The following is a 13,695-nucleotide window of genomic DNA, read 5'->3' on the forward strand; positions in this document are numbered from 1 at the left end:
ACCACTCTCCCATTCAATAAATAATAATTCAATAAACATTTATGAAGGCCCAGTATGGGGAGAGCAGTTAGATGGGCAGTGGAAGAGATTCAAAGTGTAGGTAAGATAGGGCCTTATCTATCTTCATGAACCTTATGAATTGTAGAATATCCTGGCAGTTTTTCTTGCCTGGTCATTAAGGCCCCCCACAAATCTGGCTCCAACGTTTCTTTTCCTGCCTTAGTTCACACTGCTGCCACTCATGCCCTCTATATTCTAGTCAAACCAGACAATTAACTGCTCCCTTATCTTGGCCTGAGATTTCCTGTGTGCATTCACACAGGTGCAGACATGAAACCGACCCCATCCTCATCTCTGCCAATTGAAAGCCTCCTCCTTCTTCAAGACCCAGCCTGGGTGTTACTTTTTCCATAAAGTCTTTCCTGATGCCCTTAGCCGAAAGTTATCTTTCCAGGGGCAGCTAAGTGGGGTAGTGGATAGAGCACTGGCCCTGGAGTCAGAAGGACCTGAGTTCAAATCCAGCCTCAGACACTTAACACTCGCTAGCTCTGTGACTCTGGGCAAGTCACTTAACTCCATTGCCTAGCAAAATACCAAAAAAACCAGAAGTGATCTTTCCCTCCTCAGAATTTGAATTTGAATTTCTTGTTTAATCCCTATTGCATTATGCTACAAATGTCCTATGAATGATATGTTATACCATGTATATATGCCCTGTCTCTTCAATTATATTATAAGCTCCTTGAGGGCAACTATCTGGTTTTCATCTTTGTATCCCTAGATCTGGGCAGCTAAGTGGCATAGTGGATAAAGTGCCAGACCTGGAGTCAGGAAGACTCATCTTCATGAGTTCAAATCTGGCCTCAGACATTCACTAGTTGTGCGATCCTGAATAAGTCACCTAACCCTGTTTGCCTCAGTTTTCCCATCTGTAAAATGGGCTGGAGAAGGAAATAGCAAACCATTCCAGTATCCCTGTCAAGAAAACCCCAAATGAGGACATGAAGAGTCAGACATGACAGAAATGACTGAACAACAACAAGATCCCCAGATCTAAGACAATGCATTATCCATACATAGCAATAGGTATGTTCTTCCTCTGGAGGTAAATAGCATTTTTCATCATATGCTCTTCAGAATGGTCTTGGATCATTGTATTGATCAGAATAGGTAAGTCATTCACAGTTGATCATCATGCAATATTGCTATTATTGTGTATAATGTTCTCCTGGTTCTGCTCACTTCATTTTGCATCAGTTCACATAAGTCTTCCCAGATTTTTCTGAAACCATCCTGCTCATCATTTTGTATTGCACAATAATATTACATCTACATATGTGTGTGTGTATATATATATATATATATACATATATTTCATTTGATCCTCATACCATCCCTATGAGATAGGCACCAAATCATTGGACTGACAGGGAGACAATGGGACAGTCTCTAGTGGAGGTATATTCCCTAGAACAATTCTAGCCTTTAGACACTCTTTCTCCCTTTCCTCCCCCTTTCCCTCCACCTCCTCCCCCCAAGTATTTAGCGCACTCAACCTTCCTTACCTTTATCAAAACCTGCTCTGAGAAAAGGACCTAGTAAATTCATTCACATTGAGGTATATATGAGAGATTAGGCTTTTAAATTCATGAACCTATCTCCCTCCCCACCTTTCAGGGATTTTGCTTTTTAATAGGAGAAAAAAGAAATCATGAATATAATGCTTTCTCTAGCAAGGGAAGGCAGAGACTGCTGGTATTTGGAGTTTTTATGTCCATCTCCTGAAACAAGAAAGCATCCCATGGTTTGAAATTGGGGTGGGACTAAATGGAGAGCCCTTTCTGCACCAAAAAGAACGTAACAGAAGGAGAGAGGGCATGGTGTCTATCCAAGCAGTTTTCATCCTAAAGCATGTGATATTTCCTTGCCTCAGGAGATGAGGAGAAAAAGCCCAGATCCCAGAAGTTGATGACAGTTCAGGCTACTCCCCTATCCATCTAGAGGAGGCATTATATTATTCGTTTGGCATAGAAGGCATCTGGGGGCATGGGGAGGTTTTCCCTGTCCCTGAAAACACAACACATAGTTGTGTCTACTAAGGCCAACCCTGATTACCAAAGTGACCTTGAAGATATTTAAGGCTTGGTTCCTTCTGAGAAATCTACTCCTATCATATTTTCTCCGCAATCAAGCAAGACATGTGCTGTCAGTGGGAAAGCTCCTTACTTGATTATTGGAATAAAATGAGAAATATATCACCACAGAGAACTAACTGGGGAATGGTCTGATTGCATCCTGATTTCTTAGCCATTCTAAGGCCACAAAGTACCCTCATTTCCTTAGTTTACAGTGTTGGCTAAGGTCATAGTTTTCCAAATCATGCAGGGTCAGCCAATTCTCTGAAACCTGGGGTCCATGATAATTTGTTTGTTTAAAAATTATTTTGATAACTGTATTTCAATATAATTGGTTTTCTTCATAATCCTATGTATTTTATGTATTTAAAAACATTATTCTGAGAAAGGATCCATAGGCTTCACCTGGTTGCCAAAGGGATCCAAGATACCAAAAAGGTGAAGAACTCTTGGTCTAAGGCTTCTTCACATTCTGGTTTGAACGGACTTTGCATCATAAACAAAAGTATACAGACCAATTACTTATGATTTAGCAGATGTGCCTCTCCTCTTTTCCACTGTCTCCCCTCCTCTTTTCCACTGTCTCCCCTCCTCTTTGTTCCCCAATGCCCACTCAGTTTTCAAGCTGTTCAAATTGAGTGACCTAAGTAGACTGAAAACAGATGCTACACAAAAAGTATTTGCTCCAGAAATCTACTTGGATTGAAAGGGGAAAAAAAAACCCAAATCAAACAGAAACCACCAGACTCCTGGGAAGGGATAAGGCCTAGTTGATGGTTTCTGGCTTGAAAGAAAATGGATTCTCCTTCCTGTACTCCCCTCTCCCCACCCCCCACCCCCTCCCAGCTGTTCCAATGACTTCTCTCTAGAGACTGTTCAGACATTTCTGGCTCCTCCAAAGTGACATTCAAATGTCAGATGGATGTCACAGGGAGACAGCAGATCCAAGAGGGCATGTCTTTTGAAACCTGAATTTGAATTTGGCCTACTTCCAGGTGAATAACAATTATGCTTTAGGGTGATGGGATAATTGGCATGGGGCTTAGGTTCTGAGCTGAAGGAAAGGAATGAGCTCCACTCATTCCCGGCCAGGCCAATGGATTAACACCCACACTCTCCATTTCATCATGTTTTCATCAAATACCAAGGATAACAGGATATGGATTTGTGCCTGTCTTAGCAATTCATTGAGAGCTATTTTAAACTGAGCCCTCCTGGGCAATTTTTGCACCTGGGGCAAGGAAGAGAGAGGGAAAGATCAATCTGGGCATCACAAGGTTTACATACTGCTTGGGCATTGACTAGGGTGGGGGGAAGAGGGTGAGGCTCACCTTGGGTACAGATGGAGTAAGGGGAAAATCCCATTTCAGGATACCAGGAAGTTTCTATGCTGCTATGATAGGGAATGGCAAAGAAACAGTAGATCTATTGGGAAGAGGAAGCATGTTGAGGGCAGGGAAGGAAGGAGTCTGCTGCTTTTCACATGGGTAGGGAGGAAGCATGCCATTGGCAAATGCTGTTTTCTCTTCTAGATATCTCACCCTGAGGCAAAGCTCCAGTGACCCCTCCCTAGGTATAGCTCTGGTTTTCAAACCACTTTTGAAGAGTTGAGAATACCGATTACATTGTTTTTATGGGTTTCCAATCGAGTATGAAGTGTTTTGATAGCAAGTCAAGTAAGTATCCAAATATGCCCTTCTCACATGGTGAGAGTAAGGGACAACTATTGGGTTGCTCCACTGGCATCTGTGCAACATCAAGAGCTTTAAATAAGGCCTCCATAACACTGGACAAGAGTCACACAGGATAAACAAGCATGGATAGGTTGCAATCTGCATTATTGGAGGGCACATCCATTTTGATGAAAGCACAGATCCACTGAAGTAATTTAAGGGATGGCCCCAAAGAGACCCCACACACACAAAAAAAAGAGGGAAAGGACCCATATGTACAAAATATTTATAGCAGCTCCTTTTGTGGTGGCAAAGAACTGGAAACTATCTATTGGGGAATGGCTGATCAAGTTATGGTTTATGAATGTAATGGAATACTATTATGCTATTAAGAATTAATGATAAAGGGGATGATTTCAGAGAAAGCAGGGAAGACCTCTATGAAACTGAGAAGAAGTAGGACAATTTATGTAACAGCATTGTAAAAACAAATAACTCTGTAAGATTTAATATCTCTGATCACCACCATGACCCTCCATGATCCTGAAGGACAAACAATGAAGAAAGCTACCCACCCCCTAACAGAGATGTGATAGACTCAGAATATAGAAAGAGACGTATTTTGGACACAGCTAATGTGAGAATTTGTTTTCTTTAACTAAGCATATTTGTTACAAGCGTTTTATCTTTCTCAATGGAAGAGGAAATACAGAAAATAAATACTTGGTAATTGGAAAAAAGAAATTTGATTAAAAATGAAATAATTTATAATAGGGGTTTGCAGTTGTATCTATATTTCTTATTGGCCATAGCTGGGATTTATTTGATGTCAAATCCTCCTCGTTTGGGAATATTATTCTAAAGATAAACTTGTTCCCACAGCTACATATGACCTGCTTATAACCATCTTCGTCATGAAGTATTTCTGAGAATTCATTATATTGAAAAACAAAGACAGTCTTTATTAAGTACCCTCTTTCACGGTGTTACATACTCAGAAGATGGAAAGACATAAAATGCATAGTTCTAGCTTACAATCCAGCTGGGGAGATAAAAACTTATAAGACTGAGGTGCAGAGAACTATAATGCATAGGCAAAAACACATGTAAAGTGTTATTGCTCAGTTGTGTGTCCTACTCTTTGTGACCCCATTTGGGGTTTTCTTGGCAAACATACTGAAGTGGTTTGCCATTTTCTTCTTCAGCTCGTTTTACAGATGAGGAAACTGAGGCAAACAGGATTAAGTGTTTTGCCAAGGTTCACACAGCTAGTGTCTCAAGCTGAATTTGAACTCAGGTCTTCCTGACTCCAGGCCTGACACTCCATCCACTCCCACCTTGGTACAAACCTGTAAGTATTAGATAAATGTCAGCTGTAATAATGGTTAGATGTGTCTCAGGAAGATTTTTTTTGCATGCTCGTGATGAATTCCTTAGATTTGATTAATCAGGAGGCAATTAGGTGGCACAATTGATCAAATGTTGGTGTTGGAGACAGAAAAACTAGAGTTCAAATCCTGCCTTAGACACTTGCTAGCTGTGTCTGAGCATGGGCAAGTCACTTCACCCTGTTTGCCCCAGTTTCTTCATCTGTAAAATGAGCAGGAGAAGGAAATGGCAAACCATTCTGGTATCTTTGCCAAGAAAAGGCCAAATGGGGTCACAGAGAGTCAGACATGACTGAAACAGCTGAACAATACACACGTCCATTATAACAACCCCGTAGTCTGCACATCTCGAACTTGTTTCTGTGTTCCTTCTCTGTCAGTCACATGTGTTTGTTCTGTGGATGGCAAACTCATGGCACAAACAACATCAAAACATAGGCAGGGATCTTAAGTATCCATCAAGTCACTTAACTTTTCCCAGCCTCAGTTCCCTCTCCTGCAAAATGGGGATAACAATGGTACCAACCTCACAGGCTATCAAATGAGATAACATACGTAAAGCATTTTGCAAACCTTAAAGTGCTTTATAAATGCTATTATTATTATCCATGTGACTGTGGGCAAGCCAGTTGATCCCTCTAGACTTGTTTCCTTATCCTTAAAATGAGGGGGTTTGGACTCTAAGAACCCTACCAACTCTAAATTTATAATCTTATGAACAGCCATTAGTTTCAAAGTAATACTAACACATCCAGTATTTTAAGATTCACAAAGTACTTTCTTTCTAAGGGCTTTCTGAGATTGTTTTGCCTCCTCCACCCTCAAATTGCCTTGTGGGTTTTTGTATATAGTTACATATGTACATATTGTCTCCTCCAATAGAATATAAGTTCCTTGAGGGCAGGGATGATTTTTTTTCTTTGTCTTTGTATTGCCAGCATATAGCAGAGTGCCTTGCATATAGTAGGAGCTTAATAAATGCTGGATGACTAACATAGATGGTTTAATTCTTCCCATTTTCCAACTTGCCCATTTTATTTAAATGTTGAATAAAAGAACAGAACTCCGCACAGATGACGAAAATGTGAACGTTCTCTTCTTCATTCCCAAACTAGCTAGAACTTCAAACCCTAGCATGCTTATTTGTTTTAGAGATGGTAATCCAGCATCTACTTAATTCCAGGGACAGAGAAGTCAACTACCCTGGGGAAGCCGATTTTGGACATCTGTGACTGTTAACTTTTTCCTTACATTAAATTGAAGTCTTCCAATGCATATAATGTCTATCCACTGTCCTTAGTTTTGTCCTTAGGGGCCAAATGGAATAAATCTGCGTCTTCCACATGAGAGCCCTTTAAATATCTGAAGACCCTGAGCATGTCTTTCCCCTGGTCTTGTCTTCTTCAATCTAAACATCCTCTGGTCTTTTGATATGGTTTGTAATTATCTTTTTGTCTTTGTTACCTTACTCAGAAGGCGTACCTACTTGCCAGTGTCTCTTCTAAAATGTGGTACCCAGAACTGGACAGAATAAAGAAACCAAAGCAAATCTTAATGTTGGGTTTTAAAGTTTTATTTATAACTCTCAAAGACAATAGGATTTTTTTTGTCTGAACATAATCTTTTTTTCAGATATACAATAAAAATTAAAATATTTCCCTTAATAAAAATAGTGGGGGAGAGCCACTTATATGCAAACCATAACACATGAATATTATCCCAACTTATATATATATATATGTATATAATATTTGCCTTAACACTAAACTTTGACCAGGGCCTTTTTTTTTGCTGGTTCAAGAATGAGACTTTATGGAGAGAGGTCTAGTAACTGAGACATTAGACTGTAAATCAGAAATAAAGCCCTGATGGGGTTCCAGCCTCCATTCTGCTACAGACTTCCTGTGTGACCTTGAACTAGGCACCTAAATTCCTTGGACCCAAGTTTACTCATCTGTTGCTTTCTTTTAAAAGGTGCCTGTCCCACTTCCCAGGTTGCTAATAAGATTTTTTAAAAAAATAAAATACTTCCTTTATTTAAAGGTAGAATAAAAGAATAGGATAATTCCACAGACAATGAAAATATGAAATTTTTTCTTCTCCACTCACAAACTAATCAGAACTTTGAGATATACTACTTTAAGGAGCATACTGACTTGTTTTGGAGAGAGTCAGCAACAAGGCTCATGGTTGAAAAGAAAAACACCACCATGATAGCAACCTGATTCCCAGAGCTACAATTTCAGTGATCCTTCTCTCAGACTAAATGCTTGCTAATGGACCCCTCCTTCCTAGCAGGTGTCTGCCATTCCCAGGGGTGTAGGTGGCTAGGGAGAATCAGGCTAGCAACCCTGTCTCCTATGCAGAGCTGAGGAATCCTTGTCACTAAAGATATTAAGGAAAATTATCCCTCCTTAGGATCACAGCTCTGGGGCTGGAAGAGACCTTGGAGGCCATTGAGTGACTTCCCCAAGGTCAAATAGGTAGCAATTGGCAAAGCCTGGATTTAAACTCATGTCACAGATTTAGCACTCTTTCCACTGAACCTAACTCAAACACCTATCGGTATTTTTGGTTGTGGTTTGTTTAATTTCCTAGATTGCACTACCAATACAAACATGGGGGGGGAACCCCCAAACACCTTACTAATTAAATCAAAAGTATAAAGGGCTATTAAGTACAATACCTAAGGGGAAAACCTGAGATCTCTAGAAGATTCAATACCAAAGAAAACACTGAGGCATTGGGCAAATAGATAACCTCCATCTAGACAGTGGGGAAAATCCTCACCAGGGTGGGCTAAGGCTCCCAAAGGATGGTACTTCCAGAGATCACAATAACCTCTGTATGGATCTGTATGATGTCACCATGGAGAAGAGGTTTGGGAAAGTAGTTCATGAGAGCAATATATGCTTCAGGCTTACCTCACAGGTTTGTCAGAATTATCAAATAAGGTATGAAAGTGAGGGATAATTATTATTACTATTGGTCTGGAGAGAAACCTTTGTGGAAACATCACTTGTGGTTAGATGATTAATTTTGGGGCTACCATATTCCATACCATAGTCCAAGCCACTTCCTGTATGTCTTCTGAGACATCCCTATAGTCAGATCTGCTGGCAATTAAAGGACCAATTTTCCTCTTCCCTGCAAAGGAGCCCATGGAGAGAAAATTTCTCTACAAAGCTACCGAGGGAACCTCAGCAAGGACTAAATTTTTTCTCGAATATTTTTCCTCTGCTGATTGAGAAACCAATCAATAGCCCAAAAGCTACCTTGCCTTGGGAAAGTTCACTTTTATTTTACTTTTCTAACACAAGGGTCATGGCATCCTAGAATCACAGATTTAGGGCTGTAAGGAATCTTAGATATCATTTAGTCAGAGCCTTTCATTCCCCAGGTGAGCCAACAGAGGGAAATTAAGTGATTTGCCCAAGGTTGCCCAGGAAGTAAATTAGCAAGGGCAGCATTTGAACTCAGGTCTTCTAACTCCAAATACAGAAGTCTTTCCACTTGACCACACTGTTTCATAGTGGATGGGGGGATCTTTTTCTGTTGAAGGTCCTTGACCCACAAAAATCAATCAAGGGTCAGATTTAAAAAAAAAAAAAAAGGAAACTTAATTTGTCATTTTGATTGTGGGTTTCCCTCGAGACTTTAGAAATATGGAACAGTCAACTGTTTTTAAAATTTGGAATATCATACAGAGGCTCATAGGCTGTTAGAATAGGAAAGGACCTTTAGAAATTATTACCTTCATTTTGCAGGTGAGAAAATAGATGAAATTTTTTTTTTCAGGGAGTTCAACAAATACTAAAATATATACTTCAAAAGGGCAGGAGTAGAAACGAGGCATAGCAAACAGAGACAGACAGAGGAAAAGAGGAAAGGACCAGAAAAAAAAATTTGAAGAAAATAAAAAGGGAATCACCAATAAAAGAGAGGCTTAGGCTAAGGAGAGTGTCAACTGCGGGTCACTTCCTACAGTCCAAAGATTGCTCTTTGAAATGCAAATTAATCACTGTTCATAGTTCTACAACTGCTTTCATCTTCAGGCCTTCAGCAGCCTCTCTGAATAGGATACCCACAGCAATCCACTTTGGAGAAATTATTCTCTGGGTTGCAACAGCAGTGATCCATACAAAGTCAGGAACAAAAGTTGGAGGTGGGATGGTTCTGCAGCAGAAAAATCTCACCAGAACTCACTTGGTTTCTCTGTTTTAGTCGACTTATGTGAATTATCATGGTATAGTGGAAAGAATGGCCTGAGAGTTCAAATTCTGCCTCAAATACTTGTTGCCCCTGTGACCTAAGCAAGTCACAACCTCTCCATCCTCCTAGGCAACTCTAAAACTATAAGGTGCCCATCTGCACTGATAATGGGAGTTTCAACACCAGTGAAATCACAGGTCCAGACCAAAGGTCTTTTTTTTTTTTTCAAATAACCTACAGAACATAAAGGCAAATTTTTTCCCCCTATGTTGAGATTTCTTGGTCTACTTTCTGCGATATGGACACTGGGATTTATCTTCCATTTATTTTCTAAGATATCATTTCAGCATATAAATATCTGGATGGTAAAGAGAATATATATACTCCAAAATCTAGAGTGAGGAATACTTAGTGGAATTCACATTAAAACACACTAAACTATTCATAAGAGAACTACTAAAAATAATTTGGCACATTGGGAAAACAGAGGCAAATACTGCAGAAAAGAAGGGGCACTTCTGGACCTATTTATGAAATAGCATTTGGGCTTAAACTGATATTTTTTAATACTGTAAATGAACTATTTGCCTTAGAGCAAAACTTAAGTCCCTTAAATCAACCCCTTTTCAAGCCAAGGAATCTTCCTTCAGCACTTCAATGTCAGCAAAATCAACCCAACTTTCCTGGACCCTTCTGGGTTCCCACTCATCTCAAAGGCAGCTCCACACACCAGTAGCGGGAGACCACAGACTTGGAACTGGAAGAGACTTTCGATGTTATCTTCCAAACCTTTCATTTTATAAAGGAAGAAATTGAAGCCCAGACAAGTTAAGTAAATTGCCTGAGGTCACACTGGTGGATATGGCACAGGAAGGATTTTAATCCAGGCCCTCTTATTCCAAAGATCTTTGTACTGTACCAGGATCCACAGGACAAAAGGATACCCTTCCACCCCCTTACTTGAGTGGCTATTGATAAGCAGGATACCTTACCTCTGTAATTGCTCTCAGATATTGATAATGGCTTTCCTGAATTCCTAACACATCTAGCAATTGACCAACTGGGCTTCAGGGATTTCTAAGGAGCCTTCATTTGGCTTCCCTCCTTAGAATGAAAAGTAGTGATGGAAAGGAAAGAAAGCATTCAGAGGGCTTTTAAAAAACTGCAGAAGGGTCCAAGAAACTACTTAATGAGGATAGGGACAGAACTTCTTCCTATTCTGGGCTAGGGTAGATTTTCTATGCATCCCCATTGCCTCCAACAATTCCTGGCATAGGAGAAGATCTTAATAAATGTCAACTGGACCAGTCCTAAGTTTCTCCATCCTTCACTGATTAGTTGGCTGTTGCTTCAGCTAGATGTATGGAAGGAACTTCTTCCACTCTGAAGGAACTGGCCCCACAAGGATGCAAATGAATAGAATCTGGTTCAGCTTTATAGTTTTCTCCTGTAAGCAGCAAAGCAGAAAACATCAGGAAGCAAATGAGAGGTTTTGAAAAAAATTTTTTTTTTAAATTGAAGGTGGGGGGGGGAATTGGAGATGATGTTCATTTTTCATTGGACCCGCTAGGCCTTTGCCTTCCATTATCACCTGTGTGCTTTGTAAACCTGAAAGCATTATAAAAACTCAAGCTACCATCTGATCCCCTAAGAGGGTACTGTGGTTAGGTAGTGAGAACACTGAACTAGGAATCAGGAAACCTGGATTCTAGGTCCTGTTCTGCTGTTGACTGAGTGACTTCAGGCAAGTTACCTTTTCTTTTTAGACCTGTTTCCTCGAGTGCAAAATGAGAAGAGCTGCACTAGAAGTCTTCTTAAGGCCCTTCTAGCAGCAAAATGCTGGGCCTCTTTGGACAGGACTGGAAACTTGAGGTAATCAGGCCATAAATCCTCTGTCAAAATATACTAATGATCACAGATCTTCAACTGGCAAAAGGAGAGCTTTCTCTGTTCCAATTCCTTCCTTCTATTTATATTTTCCTTTTCATTCCTTTTCTCTCTCTCTCTCCCTCCTTCCCTCCCCAACTTTCTTCTTCCTCACTTCCCTCACTCACTTTCCAAAACTTCTCTTTCCTCCTCCCCTCAACTCCAGTCCCCCTCCTCTCCTACTTCTTTATTCCTTTCTTTACCCCTCTCATAGCTTCTCTCCCTTCTTCCTTGTTCTGGACTTTCATAGGCTCTCCTACCCGGGTTCTAATCAAGCTGAGTTGGAAGATAAGGTCCAAATATCTCTATCTGCTTTTTTGTTGTTGACGATAGGTTTCTACCAGTGTCCTCATAAGGACTGAAGCAACAGGATGGAAAAAAAAATTAACACTGCCCTTTATTTTCTTCTTTCTGCGTGGCCCACTCTCTCCCTGAACCCACACCTCGACCTTCTTTAAAAATTTACTCATCCAGGGGCAGCTAGGTGGCGCAGTGGATAGAGCACTGGCCCTGAAGTCAGGAGGACCTGAGTTCAAACGTGGCCTCAGACCAAACACTTGACACTTACTAGCTGTGTGACCCTAGGCAAGACACTTAACCCCAATTGCCTAAAAAAAAAATAAATAAAAAACAGAAATAGAAATTTACTCATTCCAACCTTGGAAGGAATGGCCTGGATGTTTAAAGAGGGCCTGTATATTGATCATTCACACCCTCAGGTTGAATGTGAGCATAAATATAAGCTTAATATGTATCAAATGTAAAAAAAATTTTTTTTATTGATCTTTTTTCCTGATTCTCGAAGGCCAGATGATGCTATTCTCCCCTGAGAAGTCAGGTCACCAATTGAGGACTCATTTCACTCCCATACCTGATACCAATAAAAAATCCCAGGAAGATATCCATTTATGGACGGATTCCCCTTCTGTGTTACAGGCCTTTCTTGTGCAGTCCTCAGATACCAAATTTTCTCCGTTTCAGCCCCTCCCCCACAACCTTGTCCAAAATCTGTGGATAAGCAGGATTTCTTCCCTCATTCCGTGGTAGATCTCTTGTCTTAGGATATCGGCCTTGCTCCATCCAGTAGAACCAAATGGAAATCCAGTAATTCATCTCTTCCAGGAATAGGATTCCTTGGAATCCCATTATTCCTTCTGCCTATTAATCATCTCTCATTAATGTTTTGAATCCACCAATTGCCCTGAAGAATATGTATACTTTTAAAGATGACAAACAGAACTTAAAGATGCCTAGGAATTCGTCTTAGCTCTCTTAGCAGCCCAGTAGACTCCTCTTTACCTGTGGTGCCTTACATGTGAACAACACCAGGTTGAAACTTGAAAAATAAAAATAAAAATAAAAAAATCCCACAAAGGCCCACGGACCTTACCCATTGGTTCTGAGGGTTGGCAAACTGGTATGCGCCCTTCTTAATTACAATTAAGAGCTTTAGGCTCTTAAGCAAAGGCCTTGATAGGCTCAGAGCTTCAACAAGAGGACACCTCCAGAACCTCTTAAATCTTCCTCCCAGCCAAAGTCTTCTTAAGAGAGTAAGCACGTTGGATGCTCCCTCTCAAAGGCTCAGAGACTTAGAAAACCAGAGTGCTGGTTGTAGTTGGGGGCCCGTGAGTGTCCACAGATTGTAAACCACGCTGGGATGGTGGAGTTCTCCAAAGGGACCTGGGGTTCCCTACCAGGAGGGGAGCTGGGCTAGACTAAGAAGTACTACTTCTCCTCCTGGGGTGAAGCACTTTCCTCTTGGCGATATCTTCCTCTGTGTCACTCTCACAATTCCTCTGAAAAAGAACAGGAGAAGGTGTTATATAATAGGAACAGGTCAACATTTACATAGTGCAACAACTTAGCGGGATAGATAGTATAAGAATCATTAACCCCATTTTACAGATGACTAAACAGAAGCTCTAAGTAATGATCTGCCTAAGGTTGTACATGGAGACAAGGCCGAGACTTGAACTCAAAGCCAGTATCCTTTCTCATCCACCATATTGCTTCTCTGGGATTACTCCTCCTTGGCTAGAGATGTTAAGCCAGGGGAAAGTCGGAAGGTGGGCCCAGGGAAGGCTGCTGCTGCCGCCATCCTGCTTAGTCCTATGACTCTGTAAGGTGGTCAGACCAAGTGGGCTGGTTAAAGTTTGGCAACAAAAACTGCAGACAGATGTGGACCTCACCTTACAACTCAGTTTGACTAGAACCCAGGTAGGAGAGCCCTTGATAGCTCAGAAAAGGGAAGAAAGGAAAGGAATGGAGAACTGGGGTGAGGTCAACAATGCTAAAGTTAAAAGAAGCCTGCTGGGTGGGGTTGTGTGTGTGTGTGTGTGTGTGTGTGTGTGTGTGTGTGTG

At 40.8% G+C, this 13,695-nt stretch overlaps 1 protein-coding gene across 1 annotated transcript in view; it reads right to left on the reverse strand.

Moving 5' to 3' along the window:
• Positions 1-12,095: 12,095 nt before the first annotated feature.
• Positions 12,096-13,695, reverse strand: part of DAPK2 (death associated protein kinase 2) — a 187,077-nt gene continuing 185,477 nt past the window's right edge. Inside the window, exon 12 of the mRNA XM_027851777.1 lies at positions 12,096-13,130. Coding sequence (XP_027707578.1) covers positions 13,050-13,130 — 81 coding nt within the window. The 3' untranslated portion in view covers positions 12,096-13,049. The remainder of the gene's footprint in view (positions 13,131-13,695) is intronic.

This window comes from Vombatus ursinus, unplaced genomic scaffold (assembly GCF_900497805.2).
Source record: "Vombatus ursinus unplaced genomic scaffold, bare-nosed wombat genome assembly UNPS02009205.1, whole genome shotgun sequence".
NCBI classification, from domain to species: Eukaryota; Metazoa; Chordata; class Mammalia; order Diprotodontia; family Vombatidae; genus Vombatus; species Vombatus ursinus.